The following is a 26381-nucleotide window of genomic DNA, read 5'->3' on the forward strand; positions in this document are numbered from 1 at the left end:
AGGGCTGTTAGGGTGCTGACCCTGTACCTTAACCCCAAGCTGTGTGGGTTTCTGGACCCCAAAGCCACAAGCTTGTGCTTGTCCCAACAAGGGCATGTGCGTGCTCTCCCATATGCTGGGAAATCACAGCTGAAGAGGGAGAGGCCTCAGCCCTTGTCAGGGAATCGAAATGTAGACAGAAGTGAAAGGGGAAGAGGGGGACAAAGAAGTGGGGAAGGAGGTAAGGGGTGGAGGAGGGAGGGGAGGGGAAAGGAGGGGCCCTGGCAGATACCCCGCCCCACACTCCTGCCTCAGAGGCCACTTAAGACAGAGCCAACATTGGGACAACGGCTCTTCCTGAGCATTTCTGGAGCAGAAGCTCTTCTCACAGAGGGAGGGACAGAGCGGGCAGCAGGCACCATGGAGCCCCCTTCAGGCCCTCCACGAGGAGGACAGGTCCCCTGGCAGGACCTCCTGCTGGCAGGTGAAAGGGACAGTTCCCTGGGAGGAAGCGGCAGGGTGGGAGAGAAAGGCTGGCTGGGGTCTCCAGGGAGGACAGGGCTCTGAGAGGGGACAAGGGAGCAGGGCAGGACTGGGGGAGCCGCTCAGCGACAGGACTGTCTCAGGATCTGGAAGTGGTGAGCCAAGGGCTGTTTCCCAAGTTACTGATCATTGGGCACTGAATTTGGAAAACTGATGATAACAACAACCAGGGACCCTAATTGCTGTCCCTTCCCACCAACCTGAGATCTTGACAAGAGCCAGACTCGGAGGGCCCTGGGGACACATTCATTCAGTCCCGGTATTTGCCGCCTGCCCCACCACTGGGGTACAGCACAGATCAGACGAGTCTGTGCCCTCCCCGTGCTCACTTCTGTGGGGACGAAGACAGACACCCAGAGACGTCTAGAATGTGAGGTCAGGTAATGACAACATCATGAAGGGAACAGAACAGGGAAGGTCAGGATGTGGAGACAGAGGGTCTTCAGAGGAGGTGGTCAGGGCAGGCCTCTCCCGAGGACCCCCTGAGTGTGAGCAGGTATCTGAGGGCAGTGAGGGAGTGAGTGACAGACATGGGAGGAAGTTGTTCCAAACAGAGGGAGTAAGTTTGGAGGTGAAGCAGTGCGGTCATGCCGCTGACCTTGACCAGCAGAGACACCCACAGACACACAGATACCGGTGCACACTCACACACACACACCCAAGGCAGGGGGATGTGGACCTGCTCCGTCTGCAGGGCCCCAGCTTTCCCTCCGACACCTAGGTCCAGACCCTGATCTGTCTGCTCCCTTCCCTCCTAGTCTTGCTCTTAACCCTCTGGAACCCGCCCACCACTGCCCAAGTCACTGTGGAGTCCGTGCCGCCCAGTGCTGCCGAAGGGAAGGACGTCCGTCTGCGAGTCCACAATCTGCCTAGGGATACTGGACGCTTCAACTGGTTCAAAGGGGCCACAGCAGAGGAGAACCGTCGTATTGTATCATATATAGTAGATGCACAAAAAACTATTCCAGGACTTGCACACAGCGGCAGAGAGACAGTGTACCCCAATGGATCCCTGCTGTTCCGGAACATCACCCTGAATGACACAGGAGTCTACACCCTACAATTCATAAATAGAACTTATGACACGGAACAAGTAACTGGACAGCTCCATGTATTCCGTGAGTAATTCCCTCTCACCTCTGGTGCTGGGTGGGGTGAATTCTACTTTACACAGGATGACAGGCCGGGAGTGGGCCTCCTTCCCCCTCTGCATTATGTCCCATGTTGGGGGGAGGGTTCCAGCATTTAGTGCAGGACACACAGTGGAGACTAACTTCCTAAGATTGGAATTCCTTTCCTGGAATCCAGACTCTGGGATCATCTGAGAAAGACTCTGCAGGGTCAGTCAGGGCCAAGCTTGGGGGTCCTCGATATCCTCACCAGAGCTCAGCACAGACCACTGTCTCAGGGCTCCTGACTCTAGTGACCCTGGGGCATCTGTGCCAAGATGGGGTTGGGGCCCCTGGGCAGAGCTGACTGGGAACAACCATTTCTGGCTGCCTGAGCTGGTCACCACCAGGATCCAGTCTCAAGAGTCACATCAGGGGAAGGGCCAAGCCTGGTCCTTCACCTGAGGCTCAACATGGACAGCACAGACCTAAAAAGCCCCAGTCTATTAGCCAACTGCTCTGGGGAACTTGGGGGACAGCAGAGGAAGGGCGGCACCTCCAGGGAGGAACAGAGCAGAGAGAGGCTCCAGGCCACCCCTCCTCCACCAAGAATCAAGCCCAGGGAACCTTCTCTTGTGGAGCAATGTAGTAACAGCTGCCGTTTGATTGGCCAGACGCTATAGCCCAAATTCGGGTCAGGTATTTGGGGTTGTTTAAATGTTTTGTTTTATTTATTTATTTATTTATTTATTTATTTGACGGACAGAGATCACAAGTAGGCAGAGAGGAAGGCAGAGAGAGAGGAGGAAGGAGGCTCCCCGCTGAGCAGAGAGCCTGATGCAGGGCTGGATCCCAGGACCTGGAGATCACTACCCGAGCCGAAGGCAGAGGCTCAACCCACTGAGCCACCCAGGCGCCCCTATTTGGGGTCATTTAAAAGATAATTCACAAGCCTAGCAAGTACAGGTCATTTATCATTATTCCTCGTGCATTAAGGGGAAACTGAGGCACAGTCACTGAATTAGGGTCACACAGACTGAGCAGCGGCAGATGGGAGTGACCCAGGTTCTGTGTGCAGACACAGCCCCGTCCTCTCCTCCATCAGAGGGAGGGATGCTGGTGTGGGCAGTGAGAGCAAACAGAGACTCCCTTCATGTTTGCTCTGGAACCCAACACCCTTTGTCAGAACGAGCTAGCCGCCCCTCAGATGCCCGAGCCTCACCTCCCTGTTCTAGACTTGAGATCTGATTGTTTCCTGCTGTGTTCCTGTCCCTCCCATTGGGGTGTCAGGGAAAGGACTGGCCTTCTGCTCCCCATCCTGCCCCTGAAACCAGCCCAGGGTCCACATGTAGGAAACTCAGTTGCTTTTGTTGGGGAAGGAAGGAGGGAAGGGTGTGGGAGTTTCTCCCACTGGAGAGCAGGGAGCCCCTTGGCCAGACCTCCTAGGATCCTGCACCCCGGACGCCTCTCTGAAGAGATGATGGGTCGTTCATTCCCTCAGCACCCCTGCCTCCTGCTGATCCCTTCACTCTCTGCCTGGTCATTGGTCTCGGCTCTTGCTCATGACACCGAGGTTGCTGGCCACACAAGCTAAAGATTCCTGGTGCTGATGCTACCGTGATGTCTGGACGAGGCAGACACATGACTCAGGGCCAGAGGGAAACTGAGTGTCAGAGGGCGAGAGACAGCCCTCTCCTTACAGATCATCACCTGAACACAGACACTCATCCTTCTGCAGAAGCAGGGCCATCCTCTGGGGCACCTTCACAGAGCTCGCTGGTGCCCTCAGACTGGCTGGCACCTCAGAAGAAGGAACTTAGCCCCAGGCCCGAGGCCCATTCTCATCAGTCACCTCCTGTGTTTCCCCGCAGAACCCTTGGCCCAGCCCACTCTCCGTGCCAGCAACACCACAGTCACAGAAGACAAGAACTCTGTGGTCCTGACCTGCTCCACAACTAACACTGTGGTCTCTATCGGGTGGCTCTTCAATGGCCAGAGTCTAAAGCTCACGGAGAGGATGACACTGTCCCAGGACAACAGCACCCTCACCATACGCCCTGTCAGGAAGGAGGATGCCGGGAATTACCAGTGTGAGGTCTCCAACCCAGGCGATTCCAGGAAAAGTGACCCTGTGAGGCTGGCTGTGAGCTGTGAGTGACCCTCAAACTCTCCCCCTTCCTCCCTAATATTTCATGGCAGGCGGCGTGAAATGGTTGCAGGCCTGCAGGAGGTGGGAGCCTTCTTCAGAGCCTCTAGGGCAATATGGATAAAATTCCCCAGAATTAGATGAATCTTGTTAGCATCTTGGTTCTGATTTGTACCAGTTGTTGAAACTCGGGCAAGACGTTCAACCTCCTGAACCTCATTTTCCTCTTCTCTAAAACTGGAAAGATCAGCTGGATCCCAGGGAAGTTGTGAGAGTAGTTAGTATGAGTTCATGAGATGAAATCCTGAGACAGCGTCACACTCGGATTTGGGGCTCAGTCAAATTTAGCAACTATTGTCCTTTGGTTATTAACATTTTTGTTGCCAGCTGTACTGTCTCGGGGAATTGGGATGAGTGTTGTCTGACCACGTTCCAGCTCTCTGACCTTCACTGATTTACTGGTTACAGTACTCGCTTTAAACACTCACTTGTTCATTAGTGAAGCCCTTTACACACTGAGTTGCTCATTGTGCACAGTGGGTGTGACTCCTGGCCCCTCATGGGCAGGGAAGCAGCAGATGAGTCAACATAAATATTTCCCACGTGCCTGGCACAGAGCAGACCTCGAAAGCAGTCAGCTGATATTATTCTCCTTAATCAGTGTTGAGTGGACAGGTAAGGGCCTCCCTCTAAGACCATCAATGATGACAGAAGACATAGGGAAGAGGCATAACATGAGATGAAAATGAACGCCCTGGGGTGGGGGGAAAATGTGGTGATTAGACAAAGTCCAAGGTTGCACTGTGAGGAACAGAAATGATGCAGTGGCCAAGGGGGTGGGGGCACTGTGGTGACAAACACTCACGCATACACACACACACACCAGCCAGACCTCAATGCCCTTTCTTCCTCCCTAACTAGGCCCTTCCCCCACGGCCCCTCCTGGTTTCCCCAGAGTTGACTTGGGACTCATTCCCCTCTGTTTCTTCTTCAGATGAAGGAAGCACCACAGGCTTCCCTGTGGGGCCCATCGTTGGTTTTGTAGCCGGGGTCCTTGTCGGACTGGCACTGGCAGCTACCCTAGGCTGTCTCCTGCTCCGCACAAGGACTGGAAGGTACGATGACATTTCCCACACACTGATCGTGTCCCACAGCTCCCCCCAGCCAGGAGGGAGACCTGTCCTGACCTAGGATCCTGGACGGGCTCTTCCAGGCTCCCAACGGCCCCCTGGATTTTTCTTCCCATTCCATCCGGCTCCTTCCTCGCCAGCTGCTGACCAGGGTGCTTCCTTACAGCTTCCTTGGGTATAAATTAGGGACAATTAGGGAACAGTCCCTCAGGGTTGTCCGGGTCATTTGGCAAATCTGTAGCAGTGCTGACAGGACTAAGTGCTCAGCAAAGGGCACCTCCTGTGGTTTATTTCAGTCCTCACGCTCTGTGAGGGGGATTTGCAGCCTCAGGATCTGAGGGTGGTCCTGGGCAGGGTCACACAAAGGAGAGGGCAAGAGCCTGACAGGCCAGGTGTGTCACCCCCAAATGGCAGATGCGGGAACCACAGCCCCTGATGACCAGAGAATCTGAGCTCACCCAGGGCTAGTCCTGGGATGTCCTTTATGCTGCTTGTCCAGGAAGATGGAGATAGTGGACGGGCCTGGGGGTCAAGAGTGTGGCCACAGCAGGGACACCACATTCAGCACATCCACCACATGCTGGGGATCCAGCATACCCAGGGCTCCCCAAGTGTCCTGAACGAAGAGCTGCAGCCTTGACCGTACCACTCAGTCAGGCCTTCATCTTTGATTCCTTTCCTGGGTTCTCCGTTCCTTTTCAGGACACTTTCTCCTAGTCACCCATCAGGCTGCAGGTCTTCCCTTCTGGGCTTCAGAGGCATTTCCTCATCCCCTTTCCTGGGCCGTTTCTCTGCTAAACAGCACTGGTGAAGAGAGGGGTTCTCTAACCCCTGCCTGGAATCAGGATACTGCTTGTCCCCTGCTCTGACACCAAAGCTGTGACCTCACCCTGCAGCCCTCACACTTAAGCCTGATCTTTCCTAGGGCTAGTGGCTGGTGTGATCTCAGAGAGCTCTGCTGCCCAGCATCCACCCCCCGTGAGTATCTCATCAGCCTGGGTGTTCTGGGCACCCTAAGATCCTGCCCCAGTGTCCTCTCCTGCTACTCAGCCGCCAGGAGCCTCTGACCCTTTCTCTGGGGTTTTAACCCAGGGGACCTCAACTGGCTATATTCCCTGACCTGTGGAATCTAGGTCATAGGTCAACACCTTACCCACACTGGGCCCTAAAATGGCCAGTGGGTCTTTCCCTGGGAGGTGCTCCTGCTTCCCCATTGTCTGAGAGCTGTGGACCTGTCGCCTCCTGGGAGGGTGAGCCCAAGCTTCTTCACAGCCCTGGTGCTAACTCCTGTGTCTGTTCCCAGGACAGGTTCCAGCCAGAGGCAACAAATCGCAGGTTTGTTGTTCTGCCCCCTCCACCTCTCTTTCCAGTGGGGTCCAGGCTGTGCAGGGTCAAGGCAGGGCATCCAACCAATTCGGCAACAAGGAGCAGACCCTGCTTCTCCCAGATTAACCAGTACAAGGCAAACCCTGTTCCAGCCAGGCAAGACCCTCTTCAGGGACAGGACCATCCCCCTACCATGTCCTGAGCTGTCCCTGCTCCCTTGAGCTGGCCAATGGGAACAGTGGAGTCCAGCCAGGGGCAGGGTGGGCACTGGGGGCATCAGCCAGGGGTCCTGGGCTAACAGGAATGGGGCAGAGGGGGCAATCAGCAGTGGTCTGGGACTGGGGTGTGGGCCAGCCGGCTTGGAGAATGCTGCTCAAGAGACAGAACTGGTCACTCCCATAGGGAAATGACCCTCCCTCTCTGTCTACCAACACCCATTCTCTCCTGTTTAGGACTCCCTGCCCGGCCCCACAACAGCCATTCCTGTCTACCAGGTGAGTGTGGGCACTGAATGTTCTGGTCCTCGAAGCCCAAGGGGGCTGAAGATCTGCCCCCAGCCTGCCCCTGGTTGTGCTTTCAGGTTCAGGAAACAGCAGAGCAGAGAGGAACAGGGAATAGTGGGAAGAAAAAATGGTTTGGTGTAGACACCTGCAACACAGCTAGGCTCCCAGAGAGCAGCCCAGGTTGACCTAGAAGCTGAAAGTCACCCAGATGTGTTCTGTGAAGGTGACAGGGGCTCAGAGGCCTCTTCTTCTTTTACAGGAATTACGACACCCAGACACAAACACATACTGCCAGATCAACCACAAAGCAGAAATGGCTTCTTAGTTTCCCTAGGGCCTGGGGGCCGCTGAGACCCAGGACTCTAGGTGGGGTCAGGAGCCACAGCCTGTGCCAGAGAACCAGCTCTAGGCCCTGAGGATATTCAGGAACATCAAGGGTTGGGTCCTTCTTGATTTCTGGAGACTCCTACAGGCTTCCCTGAACCCAGGAAAAAGGCCCCCATCTCCCAGGAAGTGGGGGTTCTCAGGGAAAGTGTCCTGACTGCTGACCCACTGAGGATGATCTGAGAAGATCTGGATGAAGAGGACTCATCCCCTCCTTGGTCCTTTTTTTGTGAATGGTAATTTCTCTTAAAGAAATTCACCCGGGGCACCTGGCTGGCTCGTCAGTAGAACATGCAACTCTTTTTTTTTTTTTTTAAGATTTTATTTATTTACTTGAGAGACAGAGACAGAGAGAGAGAGAAAGAGAGAGAGAGAGAGAGAGAGTGAGCTGGGAAGAGGGCAAAGGGAAAGGGAGAAACAGGCCTCCCACGGAGCAAGGAGCTGGACCCAGGGATCATGTCCTAAGCTGTAGGCAGATGCTTAATTGACTGAGCCCCGCAGGTGCCCTGAGCATGCAACTCTTTATCTTGGGGTCATGAATTTGAGCACCATATGTGGTATAGAGTTTACATTGAAAAAATAAATAAAGTGTAAAAAACAAAAAAGGGAAAAGAAATTCACCTGAAACTCTGGGTTTCTTCTCTCTTGGGTCACATAGGGAAACATTACCTCTGACTTGACCAAGCCTTCATCTCTGGTCCTCCAGGATAGAAGAAGGGGTGAGGGGTGTGGACTGTTGGGACCATGCTAACTAGAGCCAGGGCTGTGGCCAAATCATTAGAGCACTCAGCAGTCCTCACACCACTCAGGGACCAAAGCAATAGATACTCCCCATGTTTATAAATGTGGTTTGGGTGTCAGGAGCAGAGAACATGGGACCTCTGATGACTGTACGAGATGAGCTAGGAAGGAGCAGCCATGGCAGGCACACATCCTGGTGTGGGACCCCTTCGCTATCTTTTGGTGTCCTGAGTTCTCCTCCACCAGCCCTGAGTAGTGGTCTTCACCAATAAACTTGCCTGTCCCCAAATCCAGGATCCAGGGCGCTGACACCTGTCCAAAGGTTTCTCCTCTATGTCCAAGGCCAGCTTTCAGGATGTCCTTACCCCCAGGGTGACTTAGAGACCGGCTGTCAAAGTAACCCCAGTGGGGAAGATCCAGAATTCCTGCCCTGAGCATGGCCCTCCCAGGCATGACATCTAGCCCAGCACTTCCCATCAGTGTCCACTTTTCTCCCTGAACTGGACCTGATTGAAACATACCTACTCCCCACAAATAAGCATCCAGGTCAGAGGCAGGGGGCTTTCCTCTCCTGTCACCCAGGTTCCCATGGTGATGGGACAAAATGTCTCTTCCACCTGGTCCATGGGCATCCTCCCACCTGTTCCTCCCCTATAGCTCCTCCACACACCAGGCCCAACAGGTCATGGTCCTTCCCTGAGGCCCCATGTTGGGTTCTTCCCATGTGGCTTCATTTGCATCACGGCACCCACATTCATACAAACAAAAGTGGTCTGAGCACCACTGCACCCACATTCACAAGTGTATCTGCCATTGCCGGAGTTGTTGTCAGTCACGAAACTAGAGGTATGAAGAACAACCTGCAAAGTATCACATCATTATTCAGCTCTAAGACCCTCCTCATCCCAAACACACACTTCGTGGGATTAGACAAGGTGACTCTGCTTGTTAGTTTCCTTTTGCTGCTGTGTCAAATTGTTGCAAGCTTCGTGGTGTAAAGCAGCAAGAATCAAGGTGCGACCTCGATATGTCTTCTGGAGGCTCCAGGAGAGTGTGTTTCCTTGCTTTTCCAAGCCTTTGGTGGCTACCTGCTTCCCATGGCTGTGGCCCCTTCCTCCACCTCCAAAGCCAGCAGAGCAACATGAAGTCTCTCTGTGTCCTGTTTCCATCCATCACATCTTCTCTGGCTCTGCCTCCTCTGCCCTCCTCTGTCACTTATAAGAAAGAACACTTGTGATTATTTTGGCCAACCCAGTTATACCACTGTAATCTTGCATCCCATGATTCTTAACTGTAAGTCCCTTTATCATTGACAGATTCACAGATTCTGGGCCTAAGGATAGAAACATCTCTGAGGGGCCCTTGTTCCACAGCCCTCAAGGCCTTGTTCATCACCTTCCTTCACTACCAACTGCTGGGGGCAGCCTGGACTTGGTCATCTAACTGTGGAGCCACTTCCTGCAGTAATGTCTACAACACTCTCACTGCCCTGAGCGATGGAGACAGAGGCCAGTGCACACTCCCTGCCACCCTCTCCATCTCTTGTTAGTAATGTTCCTTGTTAAGAATGGAAAGAATGTCAGGGCGCCTGGGTGGCTCAGTGGGTTAAAGCCTCTGCCTTCAGCTCAGGTCATGGTCCCAGGGTCCTGGGATTGAGCCCCGCATCGGGCTCTCTGCTCAGCAGGGAGCCTGCTTCCTTCTCTTTCTCTCTGCCTGACTCTCTGCCTAGTTGTGGTCTCTGTCTGTCAAGTAAATAAATAAAATCTTTAAAAAAAAAAATGGAAAGAATGTGGACAGAACTAGATTAAGGCTCCCAATCCCTGGGAATAGCTGGGTTTCATCAGCACCATGGACAGTGTCCCAGCCAAACTCCTCCCAGGAGTTGCTCTGGGAGGAGACAATGAGGGACTGCGGGAGAGGCTGCCCATTTGTATTCTACAGAAGGATGCAATGAGGCCGAATGCTATTACACAGACTATCCGATTCTGCTCTGTCTATCGTAAACCCTTCGCACATGTCCAGCTGTTACTTGTTGGCACATCCATTTCAGCTCCCTGCTTGGCTGATTGCTGCCCCCAGAGGGTGGCCTCTGGGAGGCTGGGAGTCAGCTCCAGCCTCCTGGGAGAACCTCCTAGCCCCTGAGGGCCAGGCCCCTCTTTTGTCTACAATAAGGAAGGAATGTTTCATTGGCGTCTTCGGACCCTTGGTGCATGACCTTGGAAACACACCCATCAGCCAGTCTGGAGCATCCCTGAGCACAAGGTCCTGTTTCCCAAGCCCCAGCTGAGCCCCCCAGGCAACAAGGCTGAGCAGAACCCTGGGCTATTCTCCCAGCTGCTCCTGGCTGAGCCCTGTGTCTGATTTCAGGGTCCTTTGCCATCTGCTTGCCCTTCCCAGCAGAGAAAACATTCCACCCAAGGGACAAAAGGGGCCTGAAGATCTCCCAGGGTGGAATCCAACATCTGAGAGTTTCTGCATCTCCCTGCAACCCCCTCAGAGGAAGAGAAAATGCTAGGGCTCTCACGGCCACCCCCATCTTCCACATCCCACCCACAGAACCAACTCTAATGCTACAGACTCAGCCCTGCTCTTCCATGGGGCTCAGGTCCATTATGTCCACTCACAGTGGCCAACATGAGGGTCACCTGGGTGCTCTTATCTTTACTATTTCTTTCCTTCTGCTTTTAGTTGGGTTCGCTTTGCTCTTATTATTTTCTTGCTCTTACTAGTTCTTGTGGTAGGAACTCTGGTTGTTGATTTGAGATATTTCCTCTCTTATAAGCATTTCATGCTACAAATTCCTCTCTCAGCACAGAATAAGTTGCATCCTACAAGTGGTGGAGATTTTTTAGTGTATTTAATATAATTCTGTGTATTTTTAAAATATCCTTTGAGACTTCCTTGTTGACCCATAGATTACTTACACATATGTAGCTTGCTTTACAATTGTTAAAAATTTTTCTGTTGTCTTTCTATGGCTGATTTCTTGTTTGATTCCTATTTTCAGAGAACTGACTCCGCTTTCAATTATTTTAAGTTTGGTTATGGGCACCTGTCTGGCTTGGGGGTGGAGCCTGTGACTCTTGATCTCAGGGCCATGAGTTCTAGCCCCATGCTGGGGGTAGAGTTGACTTCAAAACAAAGTAAATTGGTTAGATTTTAGATACGACACCAAACATAAGCCGCAGAGAAGGATGAATTAATTGGACATCTTTTCCCTTGGTTATTCTTTAATAGTAGGTCAGCTGGCAACTAATTCTCATAGTTTTCCTTCGTCACAATATTTCCTTAGTTCCCCTCTCCTCCTGAAGATCATTTTGCCAGATCAGGATTTGTAGTCAGCTTGAAAACCCTGCCACTTCCTTCTGGCTTCCATGCTGTCAGGCACGAAACCTACCATCACTTCAATCAGTGTCCCTTCATATGCAATGGGTTGTTTCTCTGGCTGTTTTTCAAGGTTTCTTTTTTCTTTCTTGTCTTTAGTTTCCAGAAGTTTGCATGTGTCTCACTGTGATTGCTTATCGTGCTCGGGGTTCCCTCAGCTTCTTGGACCATTATTTCTTCAGGTACCTTTTTCAGTGCATACTTTTTTCCTACTTCTGGTATCCAGTGGTGTCAATGTTAGAGTCTTCCTTTTTTTTTTTTTTAAGATTTATTTATTTATTTGAGAAAGAGAGGGAGAGAGAGCTCACTTGCAATTGGGGAGAGGGGCAGAGGGAGAGGGAGGGGTGGAATCCTCAAGCTGACTCCTTGTTGAGCACCAAGAGACCACAAGTCAAGGAGTATGGGCTGACTCCCAAAACTGGAGAAGGCAAGAAAATTGATCCAACCCCAGAACCTCCAGAAAGGAATGTGGTCCCGCCAATAACTTTATTATAGCCCAGTAAAGCCCATGGTGGACTTCTGACCTCCGGAACTGTAAGAGAATAAGTATTTGTTGCTTAAAGCCACCGTCTTCGTGGTAATTTGTTACAGCAGTAACAGGAAGCTAATAGAGACTGCATATTGGATAATATTGCTGTGTGAAGATCAAATGGGGGGAGCCTGGTAATCGTAGGGTGGATATATAGGAGAAAATCCTTGTTCTGGTGAGATACAGGTGGAAGTAGTGAGGGTGAAGTAGTATGATACCTATAACTTTCAATTGGTTTATTAAAAAATCATACGTAGGGCGCCTCGGTGGTTCAGTCATTTAAGCATTTGCCTTCAGCCCAGGTCATGATCCCAGGATCCTGGGTTCGAGTCCTGCATCAGGCTCTTTGCTCAACAGGGAGTCTGCTTCTCCCTCTGCCTTTGTGCCTCCCCCCAATTCATGTGCTCTCTTTCTCTTAAATAAATAAAATCTTTTTAAAAATCATATATATATATATATACATATATATATATATATATATATATAATGAAAATGATTTGTGTGCATACACATGCATACATTTAGCTCTATACAGATAGAATACAAAAGGGCATGGTAAATAGGCATGAGAGGTATCTGGGAATCCCCTCTCATAGTCTTGCAAGTTTTCTCTAAGTTTGATTTTTTTAACTGGGGGGTGGGGCCTTACATTTTTGAAGTACACACAAAAGTGTTTACAAACAATACTATATGATTTGTAACATATAATCCAGTGGGTGGAGGAGTAGAAGGGAGGTAGACACAACAAGGTTCATCATGAGTTGATACTTTGGAGCTGGAGATGGGTGCCTGGAGTTTCCTGATACCATTCTCACTAGTATAGTGAGCTACAGTCCACTTGTATATGTTTGTATACAAACTCTCTTTGTATTTCTTTGAAATTTTCCATATGAAAAGATTTTAAGGAAAGAGAGAAAAAAATTCCAATTGAGAAGTTTTATCAGAGTTCCATAAAACTTTCAATTCAGATCATCTCAAAATCATAGAAATTCATCCATGGAATAGAGAGGGAATATCCCCCTAACTTATTCCAAGGCTAGTAGAACCTTTAAACTGAAATGGGAACAACAACAGAAGTACAGAAAAAGGAAAATACCAGGCCAATCATACTCATAAATAAAGATGCAAAATTGCTAAACAAGATACTCTCAAACCAAATCCAATAGTATATAGAATAAAAACAGTACACCATGACTAACTTACGTTTGTCCCAGGAAAGCAAAGGTCATTGAACATTAGAAACTTATAAATGGGGGGCACCTGGGTGCCTCAGTCAGGTAAGTGTCTGACTCTTGATTGTGGCTCAGGTCATGATCCCAGGGTCCTGGGATCGAGCCCCACATCCGGCTCTCCTTCTCCCTCCACTCCCCCTGTTTGTGTAATCTCTCTCACTCTCATATAAATAAAAAAATCTTTTAAAAAATTATAAATGGGGGGCACCTGGGTGGCTGTTAGCTAAGTGGCGGGCTCTTAATTTCGGTTGGGATCATGATCTCAGGATCCCGGGATTGAGCCCTGCATTAGGCTCCCCTCTCAGCAGGGAGTCTGTCTCTCTCTCCCTCTGCCCCTCTCCACATCCTGCTTCCTCTCTCTCCCTCTCTCTAACAAATAAAATCTTTTAAAAATTAAAAATAAAAACCACCCAGATGATACCCAATTCTAATTCATAAGTCCTTTCATTTTTTTTTAAGATTTTATTTATTTGACAGAAAGTGAGTGAGCACAAGTAGGGGGAGCAGCAGGCAGAGGGAAAGGGAAAGACCCAATACAGGGCTCGATCCCAGGACCCTGGGATTATGACTTGAGCCGAGGGCAGACACTTAACCGACTGAGCCACCCAGACGCCCCAAGCCTTTCATTTTAATGGGGAGGAAATTGAGGCCCAGAAAAGGGGAGAGATTTGGCCAGGATCTCTTGAGTCAGGGGATGAGTGGGCTAGAGCTCAGGTCAGCACAGGAAGGGGAAAAATGAAATATTTGGGGGAGGGGTGACTGGCTGGCTCTGTTGGAGGAACATGCGATTCTTGTTCTCAGGGTCATGAGTTCACACCCCACACTAGGTGTAGAGATTACTTAAAAAAAAAAAAAAACTTTAGGGGCGCCTGGGTGGCTCAGTGAGTTAAAGCCTCCGCCTTCGGCTCAGGTCATGATCCCAGGGTCCTGGGATTGAGCCCCACATGGGGCTCTCTGCTCAGCAGGGGAGCCTGCTTCCTCCTCTCTCTCTCTGCCTGCCTCTCTGCCTACTTGTGATCTCTGTCAGTCAAATAAATAAAAATTTTTTAAATCTTAAAAAAAAAAACTTTAAAATATTTTGGGGGTCCTCCTGGCTGCTGGGCATGACTGTCACTTTGCCAGTGACCCTCCTCCCCAACCCCTGCTCACTTCGCCATGCACACTGCCCACTGCCTGCCCCTCCCCCCCTTCCAGGGTCTGTTTGGCTCCCCTCACACCTTCCACGCCCCCACAAGCCTCACGGACCACAGGACAAGACAGAAAGGCAACTCTGTGACTTTACTGGGTAACGGGAAGGGGTTTGTGCAGTCCAGCTATATTGTCAGTCCCTGAAGGCCAGCAGAAGTCCTGAAAGGAGGCTCCAAGCAGGATTCCAACTGGAGGGCTCTGCGCCAGCAATCTGGGCCTTCTGTAAGATGTTGAGGACCTCGGTCACTCTGATGTTCCCAATATGGTGATAATTTTCTAAAAGTTTGTGGTGTCCACGAGCACAGCCCAAGAGGAGAAAGGTGGTATTGAGTAAGCCTGTAAGGCAGACAGAGACGAATCAGGGACAATTCCAAGATGCAAGGGCCCTGCCCCTGCTTCCAGACGCTCCTCCCAACCCAGGACACCGGGTCTCTCATCAGAAACTTGGGTAACAGCCACCTTAGTCCTTCCGCCTTGGAATTCATGTGCCTGGCTAGGGCAGCCCCAATCCCCTCTTGGAGCCCACCAGACTCTTGCAGAGTGGGAAGGCACTAAAGCAAGTTTCTCTTCTCACCTGCCTGAAATTTTAAGGTGGAACTGTAACACTGAGAGGCGTCGTAGGGGCAGGAATCAGTGGTGACAAAATTTGGGAGGCAATCCTTGGAGTGCTCGCCCACACAGGTCGGGCAACTATGGGGAGAAAATGCTGTAGACTTAGGAATTCTGGCCTTGAGTTTCACAAAAGGATCCAAGCTGGTGAGGTTATTGCAGAGATATGTCCTGCAGACGCGGCTGTAGGAGGCAATGGACAATCCAGGTGGCGAAACAAGGTAGGAGACTTGCTGGGGGTAAGATGAGGCTGGGCTGCAGCCCTTAAAACCCACAACTCCCCTTCTGGTCCCTGAGGAACAGATTAAAGAGCTCCGATCAGTGCTGTTGGCCAACCCAGAGCCAACCCTCCCACCCTGCACCCATCCACTCACCCTCCAGCTCGCTCTGCCCCATCACCAACTTTGCCATGAGGTCCACTCGTGGCAGCTGCACAGGGCTCGGATCCCGGGTCTGGGGTCTCTCTGTCTGTCTCTCCTCACCAACCCCTCCCCACAGGAATCCCCCTGTTCCTCTCTCCCCTGTGTCCCTTTCTTTTATTCTCTCCCAGATCGCCCCCCATCCACCTGGGATCACCTCCTTTCTGTCTTCCTATCCAGCCCACACCACACCCAGCCAGGTCCTGGCCTCTCCTGCCAGTGTCTTGACATTATTTCCAAAGATAAAATGGAGTAACTGTTTGGGCTCGAGTCCAGAGTCCTTGGGTGCTGGGAATGGAGCTGGGGGTCAGAAGAGCCACCAAAAAAAAAAAAAAAAAAAGTAATGTATCAAAGTCACTTTCCTTCGCCTGTCTCGATGAACACCAGCGTCTCCTCACAACCCTCACTCAGCTTACACACCATGCTCCTCATCAGAAGCCACTTCCAGTCATGAAGAGAAACAGCTCTGAAGAGTGAGGACGTTGCTTCGTAGCATAAAAGAGCCGCGGCCCCTAAAGGGAGAATGCCCTTCCAGTCACGGGCCCCTCACATTGCCTTCTCAGCACCCCCAGTTGCCAGCCAAGAACTTGGCCTCCACAGATCCTGAACCCCAAGGAACCCAGATACCCAGCCCTCCTTCCTCTAGTTATGTGAATCCAGCCTCCCACCCTCTGGGGTCCCAAAGCGTCCAGCCCCATAGGACATACGAGGCACGGTGGAGATGGCCCCTAGGAGGCAGAAGAGATGCACAGGGCTGAAGTGTTGGGGTCCCATGGTCCTGGGTTGGGGTCCTGGATGCTAGAGGTCAATCCAGAACCAAGATCAATCCAGGTATCAAGCTCTGTTCTCGTCAGTCTCTGAATTCTCTGTTCACCTGCCTCTGGGTCACTGTTTCTAGAGCAGAAAGTTGATTGTCAGGTTTTGTGACATAGGCTACCTGTGACCTTCAGGGACACAAGACTTCCTGTCTCCATAGTGTCCCCTCCAGCCTGCCCTGAACCCACCACATTAGCTTTTCATCATGACCCTCACACTCCTGCTTAGGTCCTCCCATTGGACATGGTGCTGAGCAGAGCTGACTTCCTCAAAGGATCAGTGTCACACAGGCTGTTCTCCAGCCAGAGACAACGAGATCAGAATAACAAGGGGGTGTGTAGGGAAGTTAACTGAAATATTACTAAATAACTCTTGGTTCAGAAAAGGATATTGAAAAGTATTTAGAAGTGAATAATAATGAACATAGTACATTTCTCTGTGTGTGTGTCTCTCTCTCTCACACACACACAAACACACAAACTGCATGTAAAATCTGGTGAAAACTAATTAAAGTCCATATTCTAGTTAAGAGTTTTATGCCAATGTCAAGTTCATGCTTGTATACTGCAGTTGTAGAAGATATCCCTGAGGGGAAGTGGAAGGAAGTATTTATGGCTTTACGACTTTTGCAACTTTTTGTGAGTCAATAACCATTTCAAAACCAAGTTTTTTTAACTACAAGTCAAAATGTGGGACACAACTAAAGCAGTGTTTACAAGTAAATTTATGCTTTCAATACATTTGTCAGGAAACGGGGGCGTTAAAAAACATGGTCACGGATTAACTCAAGAAGTTGTACAAGGTGCAACAAAACACCTGCCCCCCGCCAACAAAGGACAGAAATTAAGATAATGACAAAAATCAATGAATTAGATTAACAAAAGTTATTACAGAAAACTTAACATTCATTCTTTGACAAAATCAATGAGATAATTCTCCAGCAAATCTAATCAAGAGAAAAAGAGAAGATGCAAATAAAATACCAAATTAAAAATCAGAAGTAACAGACAGTGGCTGTTTAAAAAAAAAAGTATACTTAAGAACTCTACATTTATAAATTTGAAAACCCGAATGAAGTAGGGGAGCCTGACTGGCTCAGTTAGTACAATCACGCAACTCCTGGGGTTGTGATTTCGAGTCCCACGTTGCGTATAGAGATGATGTAAAAAAATAAAATCTTGGGGCACCTGGGTGGCTCAGTGGGTTAAGCCTCTGCCTTTGGCTCAAGTCATGATCTCAGGGTCCTGGGATTGAGCCCTGCATCGGGCTCTCTGCTCAGCAGGGAGCCTGCTTCCCCCTCTCTCTCTGCCTGCCTCTCTGTCTATTTGTGATCTTTGTCAAATAAATAAATAAAATCTTTAAAAAAATAAAATAAAATCTTTAGAAAACCTGGATGAAGTGGATACATCTCTAAAATAATGTGAAATGCCAAGATTGGCATAAGAAGAGTATATGTAATGCCTTAAAGCAATTAGAATGCCCAAGGACCTCTGGAAAACAGACAAGAAAAAGAGAGTAACCCCAGTAGGAAAATGGGCCAAGCATATGAAGAGGCAATTCTCAGAAGAGCAAATCAGAAAGGCTAAAAAACATGTGGAGAGACACTCAGGCTTAACAATAATCAGAGAAAGGCAGTCTATCAAACTGTCCATCTCTCAGACTAGCAATGGACCAGACAGCTGGAAAAAGATATGTGTTGGCAACAATGTGGGGATACAGATACAGGGACCCTTGTGTCCTGCTGCTCATGGGGTTGTTGGGAGGGGCACAGGACCCTCTTCTGGATCCTGAGGAACAGTTAAAAGTTCTGATCAATGTTTCAGGCCCAAAGCAGCATTGCAGGGAGGAATCTGGCAAGACCAAGTCAAATCAGGTTTACAAATTCCCATTTCTAGTATGTCCTAGGTACACATAATAGAGATTTCCACCTTCATCTACAAAGCAACATATACCAGGATGCAGCATTATTATGGAGATGGTGAGTTGGAAGGCAATGTGGGCATTCCTGGCTGAGACTCAGTGAACACACAACATTCAGGGGACACACACTACGGAATATCATGCAATTAAAAAAATACTGATTAGAGATATGCATAACATGTACATGGCTGGATCAGAAAAATACAGTGCTGATTATTTTAAATAAAAACACTATATTACTTGCATAAGTTAAAACCACAGGCACAGGGTTGCCTGGGTGGCTCAGTCAGTGAAGCGTCTGGTCCTTGATTTCAGCTCAGGTTCCAATCTCAGGGTCATGAGACCAAGCCCCACCTCAAGCTCTGTGTATAGTGTGCATCTGCTTAAGACTCTCTCTCCTGCTTCCTCTGCACCCCCCCTCTTTCTCTAAGTAAATAAAATCTTTTTTTTTTTTTTTTAAAAAGATTTTATTTATTTATTTGACAGACAGAGATCACAAGTAGGCAGAGAGGCAGGCAGAGAGAGAGGAAGAAGCAGGCTCCCTGCTGAGCAGAGGAGCCCGATGCGGGGCTCGATCCCAGGACCCTGGGATCATGACCTGAGCCAAAAGCAGAGGCTTTAACCCACTGAGCCACTCAGGCGCCCCTAAAATATTTTTTTTAAGTAATAAAATAAAACTATATGTGCAGGGGTGTCTGGCTGACTCAGTAGGAAGAGCATGTGACTCTTGATCTCAGGGTCATGCGTTTGAGCCCCATGCTGGGTGTACTTAAATAAATGAATAAGTAATAAACTTTTTAAAAAACACGTGCACACAAGACACCGCACATCTTACAAGAACACAAGAACCAAAAGATAGGCGTTAGCCACTAGAAGTGAGAGCCTACAGGAGGGTTAGGGAATACAAGTGGAGAATGAAGATTACTAGAAATACTAACTAAAACAATGTAGGTCGTACAAAAGTTCACAGGCCTTGGACTCAAAGGTGGAGCAAGGTTAGAATCTTTACCCCTCCACTTACTAGATGTGCAATCTTGTGTAAGTTGTTGAACTCATTTATAAAATGGACTAATAATTCATCTCATGAGAATGCTGTTGAAAATTAGTAAGCTTATTAATATAAAGTATCAGGCAAGTGTTAAACTCTCCATAAATGTTGGCTCTCCAGTCCCTCTCCATCTTTCCACTATCTAAAGGATCAAGGTCAACCTCTTTAGTAGGCAGTCAAGCCTCCCACACCCACATCCCCCACTGCTAGATTGGCCCCAAACAACCTGTCCAACTTTGTCTAGTACTGCTCGCCTGCACAGCAGTCCAGGTAGAGGTCACTTCTGCCGCCCTTTTCTGTCCAGAATGCCTGGTACACGGGCTCTGTAATTCAGGAGTCTGGAGCAAACAAAGGCGCTGAGACCCGCAGAAAAGATGGAACACAGGACAGGGAAATGAAGGCTGACAAAGGATCACACAAAGGGATTGGGCCAATCAGAGAAGATAGCACACACCGGCCTGGAATGCAAAACGACAGGATCCAGAAGTCTGAGCACAAATGGAGACACAAACAGAAAAGAGCGGAATGAAATTCTCAGGGGGAAAGAACGAAGAAGAGGTGGTCAGAGGGGATGCTACGCCTGCAAAAGAGAAACCGTGCAGAGGAGGAGGAGCAAACTGGTGGCCTAGAACCTTGCAGGGAGTCAGAGGACCCGCAGCCAGAACACAATAGGAAAGGCAGGAAAATGAGGCCTGGGACACAAAGACGTGGCACTCAGGGGGAAAAGGAGACCGAGGCGGGAGGCACAGAGAAAGGGGGACAACAGGAGCGGGTGGGAGGGAAACCGTGAGACACACGGAGAAGGCAGCTGAGGATGACAGAGTGGAGTCCAGATGCAACTGATGAGTTGAGGTGAAACCGGGGAGGGAGATGAATGCAGAGAGTGGAAAGGGACGAAGGGACAGAAATACTACAGCCGCATCTCGGAAAGAGAGTGAAGGGGTGCGGGGGGTGGACAGGGCCAGGCTATTCGGAAAATAGGATCGTGGAGGAAGGGGGTCCGAAAATCAGCAGGATGGACAGAAGGACAGGAACTCTCAAGAGAACGGGAAAACCGAAGTTAGGAAAATCAGCACCTAAACGGACAGGAGGAGAGACATGGAAAGGGACGCAACCCGAGGTGGGATGAGGGAAGGAAACGGGAAAATCAAAGGAGAGGAAACGCATAAAAAGAAGAAGGGCAGATCTGCAGTTGGGGCACAGGGAGAGAAGGGAGAGAAAAACGAGCGTCCACACAGCGAAGAACCGCCGGAGCGAAGTCGAAGCCCGGAGCGCAAGAGCAAAACCGCGCGGTGCAGGCACCTGGACCTGACTGCGCACGCGCAGTCAGGTCCAGGTCAACGCCTGGGAGGTCGGACCCGGCAGCCGTTTCTGGGGGGGGGGGGGGGGGGGGCAGGGCCAGTCTTATCCTAGGAGCAGTACTCGACGCCCCATTGGCCACTTCTCCCAAAGGGGAGCAACAATCTGGGAAGGCAAGCCACAGGGGGAGGGGCAAGTGGGGGGGGGGGGGGGATAGGCCTCAACTCGACGCGCTATTGGCTGGCCTGACAGTCTGGCGCGAGCCGAAGCGGGCTGGAGGTAAGGGGAGGGCCCATCAGTGAGGATCTTGAAGCGCATTGGTCGCTTGCCTTGACGGCGGGACATGACGCTTGAAGCTCATTGGTCCTTGTGAGAAGGGGCGGGAAAACAGGCTCGAGCGCGGCCGTTCCTCACGCCGCTTCCTCACAGCGTCCTTTCGCGTCCTCCTGAGTGTGTCTGACTGCTCGCTCGAGGCTGTGGTAACCGCGGGCCGAGGACGCGAACACGACCCCGCCCCTCCCTGTCCCTTCTCCCCCTCTCTGTGGCGCTGGACCCCCTCCCCCGCCTACCCCTCGCGCTCCTCGCGTCCCTCTCCTCCCCTCCCCCACGCCGCGGGCCCCCGGGCGCGCTCCTGGACCCTGGGGCGAGGCGAGGCCACAGGCCGGGCAGCTGAAAGGGGGTGCACGCGAGTAACAGCCGCGCGAGGCGGTGGTGCGCCGCGGGGAGGTGGGCCGGACGATGCATGAGATCGGTTGCTGGGAATGGGTAAAGACCCCCGAAGCGCTGGGCGCAGCGACCACCGGGTTTACGTCAGAGTTTGGAGGGCATGTGGGTGCAGGACGGGAATCCGTGCCGTGAGGAGGGGGCCTGGCATCTGGAAGGGGCTCAGTAAACGTTTGTCGAGTGAATGAAAATAATTCTTGAAAGTGGGGCGAGGAATCCGTGAGAATAAAGTAATTGCGGGGGTGGGGGGCAGGGAGGCGGCAAGAGAGCGTTCTGATTTAAAAGGGGAGCAAGAGGAACGTTGACTTGCAGGAGGTACATGACGCTGAGAATTGAAGGGGCATGAACGTAGTTGTCGGAACTGGATCAGTGCAGGGGGGAGGGATGGTAGTCGCCGAAGACGACGGCAGGAACTCTCAGAACAGGGCGTTGGGGGAAAGGGGGTGTAGAACCCCCGGGGGGGGCGTGAATGCAGGGGTATGAGCGTGGGGCTTGTGCAGGAGGAAGCACAGGCCAGCAGCTGAGAAGGGAAGGGGGAGAGGGGCGCCGGGGAAGAAGGCGAGCCTTCTGGGAAGGAGGAAGTCCGAGGAAGGCAGTGGGGTGAAGCGGGGAGAAAGCAGGCGGGTTGGGGGGGTGCGAGGAGTGAGGGTGAAATCTGAGTCCGCAGATGGGTGCTGTGGAAACCCCTTCAGGTGTGACCTCCCAGGGGCAGGAGGGCTGGTCAGAAGAGGGCCCACGTGGCCGCCCTGACCTCCCACTCCTGCCCCCAGATCCATGGAAGCCAAAGAAATGCCCGCTGTTGTCCACCACTGTGCTTCGGACTCTGCCCCAGGGGGTGAGACCAGAGCCCCCCCAGGCACGGAGCTTATCCCCAGGAGAGCTGTTAGTCGCTCTCCCACCTGTGCCCGCTGCCGAAACCACGGCGTCACTGCCCACTTGAAGGGCCACAAGCGCCTGTGCCTCTTTCAGGCTTGCGAGTGTCATAAATGTGTCCTCATCTTGTGAGTATGAATGAGATCCAGGGAAGGGAGGAGGAAGGGCCTCATCTAAAGTGAGGCTGACTTTTGACCTGCATCCCCTGTTTTAGGGAGCGCCGGAGGGTCATGGCTGCCCAGGTGGCCTTGCGTAGGCAACAGGAAGCACAGCTAAAGAGGCATCTGGCTCAGGGACTGATGAGGAGAGGTGCAGCTCCTCCCAAAGCTCCCAGCCATGTCAAGAAGGGAGCCACTCGACCTGGGGTCCCCGGTGAGTGTCTGGCCAGGGATGGGTCCGGGTTTGGGGTGGAGAAAGCATAAGTAGGAAAAAGAGTCCCAGACCCTCCATTGGAATTGGTATGTGACCTCAGGCAAAGTGTTTCTACTCTCTGGGCGGCCTCAGTTTCTCCAACTTTAAAATGCAGTCAAGTGTTGGGAGGATGTAGTGAGATCCCTGGGTAGAAAAAGGCCAGAGGGAAGTAAGAACTCAGTTTGCAGTTGGAGTGGGGTGGAGGTCAGGAGAAAGGGTCATCAGAGCTCTCCCTGCTCCCTCACAGCTGAAAAGGAAAACATAGCACCCCAGCCTCAGACGCCCCATGGGGCAGTCCCACTGGCACTGACACCCCCTGGGAAGGTAAGGAGAACCTGGGCCCTGGAGGAGCAACTCCTATACTAGCCCTTGCCCAGACCCCCTCCTTCTGTGCCCTCAACACTTGGGTTCTAGAGCTAGCCCTGATTTGCAGTATCCTCCTGGGCAAATCACTTCTCTTCTATGGGTAAAAAAATGAGAGGGTGGTATTTTCAGCCCTCCCAAGTCGAAAGTTTTGAGGTCCTGACCCCACCCTAGAACGTACTCATTCTTTCTCCAGCCTCGTATCTGACTCCAGCTTGTGTTCTCTGCCCTTGCAGGATAACTCCCAAGGGCCTCTGCTGCTCAGTCGTCCCCCAGAAGCCTTGCCTTTGTCCTGGACTCCAATGCCTCCAGGCCCTTGGGCTCCTGGACACTGGCTGCCTCCAGGACTTTCCATGCCACCTCCAGTGGTATGCCGCTTGCTATGCCAAGAACCTACTGTCCCTCTGCATCCCTTTCCTGGTAAGATTAATTCAACATTCATTCAGCAAATATTTGTATACCATTGTACTGCTGTACCAGAAAGAGAAGAGGAACAAGATGCAGAGTAGGAAGGAAGATGGAAGTCATGACCTTTAACCCCTGTACACTCCTGCATTCTCTTACCCTCATTAGGCTTTGACCCTGGCACTTCCCTCCGGCTGCCCACTCATGGGCCCCTCCCAACCTGCCCAGGATCTCGCCCGATACTGACGACTCCCCTTTCTGGAGAATCCCAAGGGCCCACTGCCCTGCCCCGCGCGTGAGTAGGGAGGGAAGGATATTTGTCTATAATGTGCCTAATACTGTCCTGGGGACCACAGTAGATGACATAGACTACAAGGTCTCAGACTAATGTGTGAGGACGGGCACTCCTTCCTCTGCCATTGCCTGACTGAGAACTTTTGTACGAGTATCTTTACCTCTCTGAAGCTGGTTTTCTTTCAGTAAGTTGGAGACACAATTACCTTCTTTTTGCTTTGTCATGAGAATTAGTGATAATGTACAGAATACACCCTAGCAGAGGCTCTGGACTTTAATAGCAGTAGCTATTAAATCCTCTTAAACAGATAAAATGGAATCAAACTGCCTGCTGAAAGGGTGGGGTGGGGTGGGGTGGGGTGCGATGGTGAGAGCCTCAGAGGCCTACAGTAGAGGTCAGAGGCCATTAGAGAAAGTGTCTTAAAGGTGCTCCTCAAGTTCCATGGGGATTGGGGAACTAGAGGAAGGCAACTGGACTTCGGTAGGGCAGGAACAGCCATCCCTGTCCCTCTCGCTGTTCGTATGTTTTTTAAAAATTGACACCATTGCCACAGTAGCTCTGGAGGAAAGCAGCTGGCAGGGATTTTCATTTTATAGCAAACAAAACAAGCCAAGACAGGGGAAGGGACTTGCCCAAGTCCACAAAGCCTAATGGCCCAGCAGGTACCCAGACTTCCATGTGTACATGTCCATCCGTGTGTTTAACCCCCTTGTTATCTTCTTGCTTCTAGATGCTCGACTCTGATACTCCAGCCCTGTGGCACCCCAGACCCTCTTCTGCTGCAGCCACAGGTCCTGGGAAAGAAGTGGGATCCAGGACCCTGGGAGGAAATTGGACCTGGGGAAAGGAAGATAAGGGATAGTGAAGTAACCAGGGGCTGAGAGAGTACTTGGAGAGTGGGCAGAGTGGGGGTTCCCACTCTGTTTCTTTTCTTTTCTTTTGCAGGCCCCTGGAGCTTCTCGCCTGGCCTGGACTTCTGCCCCCTCAGAGCGGCAGCTGCAGCGGGAGGCAGCTGAGGCTCTTGTGGGTCTGAAAGACTCTTCCCAGGCTCCCCGCCTGACCTCTTCTGTTCCTCCCAATCCTCCTTGGATCTCCCTGCTCCACCCCTGTGGCCCACCAGGTAACCTGTTCCCTGAAAGAAGATGGGATAGGAATGGTTGGGAAATGGAGGTACCAGGGTAATTAGGGACTAACCAGGGTCAGCATGTTGAACATCTTCAGACTCAGGCCCCAGGCTTCTCAACTTAGCTCCTGGAATTGCAGTTGAGAGTTGTTTGGTGAACCAGTTTTACTAATTTTGTGCTTAAAAGCAAATGTCCCATGCCCTGATGTCAAGGAAAAGGGGATCTGAGAAAAGCGGGGACTTGCCCAAGGGCATATGGCAAGACTGGCAGAGCCTGATCTCCTGACTCCAGCCTCAGGCTCCCTGCAGCTGCCTGCTGCAGATCGGATAACTGCCTTCAAGGACTTTCCATTCTACTTGGCAAAGCAGGATGCCTCCACAAAGCTCAGTGACAAACCTGGAAAGAACTAAAGGAATCTTGAGGAATGAAACCTATGGGCACAGAGAGGGAAGGCTGAGGATTCTTCTGTCCAAGATGATGGCTTGGGTATGGTGTGTGGGTGAGGAAACCTGCCTGGAAAAACCGCTGGAACAGAAGGCGATGAGGCTGGAGAGACTTCAGATCCCGGAGGTCTGGATGCCAGTCTTAGGAGGCCAGACTAGCAACTGTGCATGAAAGGGAGCCAGGGAATATTTCTGAGCTAGGCAGGAACATAGAGACCCTGAGCTTTAGAAAACAAGGATGGTGGCTCTGATGGAGGGATGGAAAGAGACAAGACTGGAGGTTGGAAAATCAGTGAGGGGGAAGCATTTTCTATAATCCAGGTGAACAAGGATGAGGCCTGGATTGGATGGGGTAAAAAGAGGGGGTTGCTGGGAAAGGAAATGGATATGACCCAGTCCTACCCCCTTCTTTCCTGCTTATAGCTCCTGCTGGAGGAAGAGGATTCCAGCCTGTTGGACCCTCTCTCCGACCCAGCCCAGCCCCCTCTGTGGCTCTGCATATTGGGCGTCTGGGCTCTATCTCCCTCCTAAGCTAGAAGCCCAGAGATGGAAGCCTTGCTGGGGAAGAGGCAACAGCCTGCGGGCTCTGCATATTTGGTATTTTGCTTCTGGATTTATGTATGGAATTTAATGTAGTACAAGCTTCCAGCTTTTCTTTTTTTTTTTTTTCTTTACTTTTTTTTTTTTTTTTTTTTTAAAACTTTCAGTTTTTTTTTTTTTTTTTTTTTCTTTACTTTTTTTTTTCTTCTTTTTTTAAAGCTTTCAGGTGCTTCATTAGCTTTTGGTTCCTTTTGTAGTGTGGGCATTTCCTTGACTGAAAGTGGTATTCTCTTACTCACTGGGTCCTGGGACATTTTTAAATCCCCAACAAAGTGAGAGATGTGCAGTTTAAGCTAACCAGTATCTAAATAGGTTTTTGCATGAGTTCACTTTCCAGAATATTTATTTAACATATGATTCTATACATACCTGTGCACTCATGTCTGTTTCCATACATGCAAAAACAGGAGAGTATTTTCATTTTGTGTCTACCTTTGGGTGAGTAACTGAGAAATAAATCTTTGTTATTTTAAGCCACTGAGATTTGGGGATTGTTTGTTGCCACACCATAATCTAGTCTATCCTGACACAAAGGACTTGTTCAACTCACTTTTCAGTAACTAGCACAAATAAATACAAACTTGGATTTCTTATAGCTATATAAGAAAGATTGGTAGAGGAAGATAGTGGGAGATTCACTGATTCAACAATGAAGTACCTGCTCAGTGCCAGGCACAGATCATTTCCAGCTGTCAGAGGGCTATAAACTGAAATGCATACAGGGCCAAGCAAATCATATAAATGAGTAAAGAAAACTGTAACTGGCTGTGATCAATTAATTGTAAACACCACTGCACTCGGACCAGCCTGAGTAAAGAAAACTGGACGAGCCCTAGAAA

General features: G+C 50.7%; 2 protein-coding genes across 3 annotated transcripts; one reads left to right on the plus strand and one right to left on the minus strand.

Moving 5' to 3' along the window:
- The first annotated feature begins 399 nt into the window (after positions 1-399).
- Positions 400-25493, plus strand: LOC111139509 (DMRT like family C2). The gene is made up of 15 exons (XM_022491791.1): positions 400-463; positions 3503-3781; positions 4772-4892; positions 5833-5885; positions 6211-6242; positions 6686-6727; positions 11345-11427; positions 21799-22029; positions 22116-22273; positions 22560-22636; positions 22912-23095; positions 23249-23375; positions 24106-24166; positions 24321-24495; positions 25366-25493. Exons 1-15 carry the CDS (start codon positions 400-402, stop codon positions 25476-25478), a joined length of 1800 nt encoding a protein of 599 aa, XP_022347499.1. The 3' UTR covers positions 25479-25493.
- Positions 14223-15996, minus strand: LOC111139510 (LY6/PLAUR domain containing 4). 2 transcript variants are annotated; one of them, XM_022491792.1, is made up of 4 exons: positions 15930-15996; positions 15591-15734; positions 14769-15095; positions 14223-14530 (listed from the first exon to the last, which is right to left on the minus strand). In XM_022491792.1, exons 1-4 carry the CDS (start codon positions 15994-15996, stop codon positions 14328-14330), a joined length of 741 nt encoding a protein of 246 aa, XP_022347500.1. In that variant the 3' UTR covers positions 14223-14327. The 2 variants fall into 2 exon arrangements, with proteins under 2 accessions (XP_022347500.1, XP_022347501.1); XM_022491793.1 differs by lacking the exon at positions 15591-15734 and having other exon boundaries at positions 15891-15996.
- Positions 25494-26381: the final 888 nt, after the last annotated feature.

This window comes from Enhydra lutris, unplaced genomic scaffold (genome assembly GCF_002288905.1).
Source record: "Enhydra lutris kenyoni isolate GAN:26980312 unplaced genomic scaffold, ASM228890v2 scaffoldscaffold110, whole genome shotgun sequence".
Lineage (NCBI taxonomy): Eukaryota > Metazoa > Chordata > Mammalia > Carnivora > Mustelidae > Enhydra > Enhydra lutris.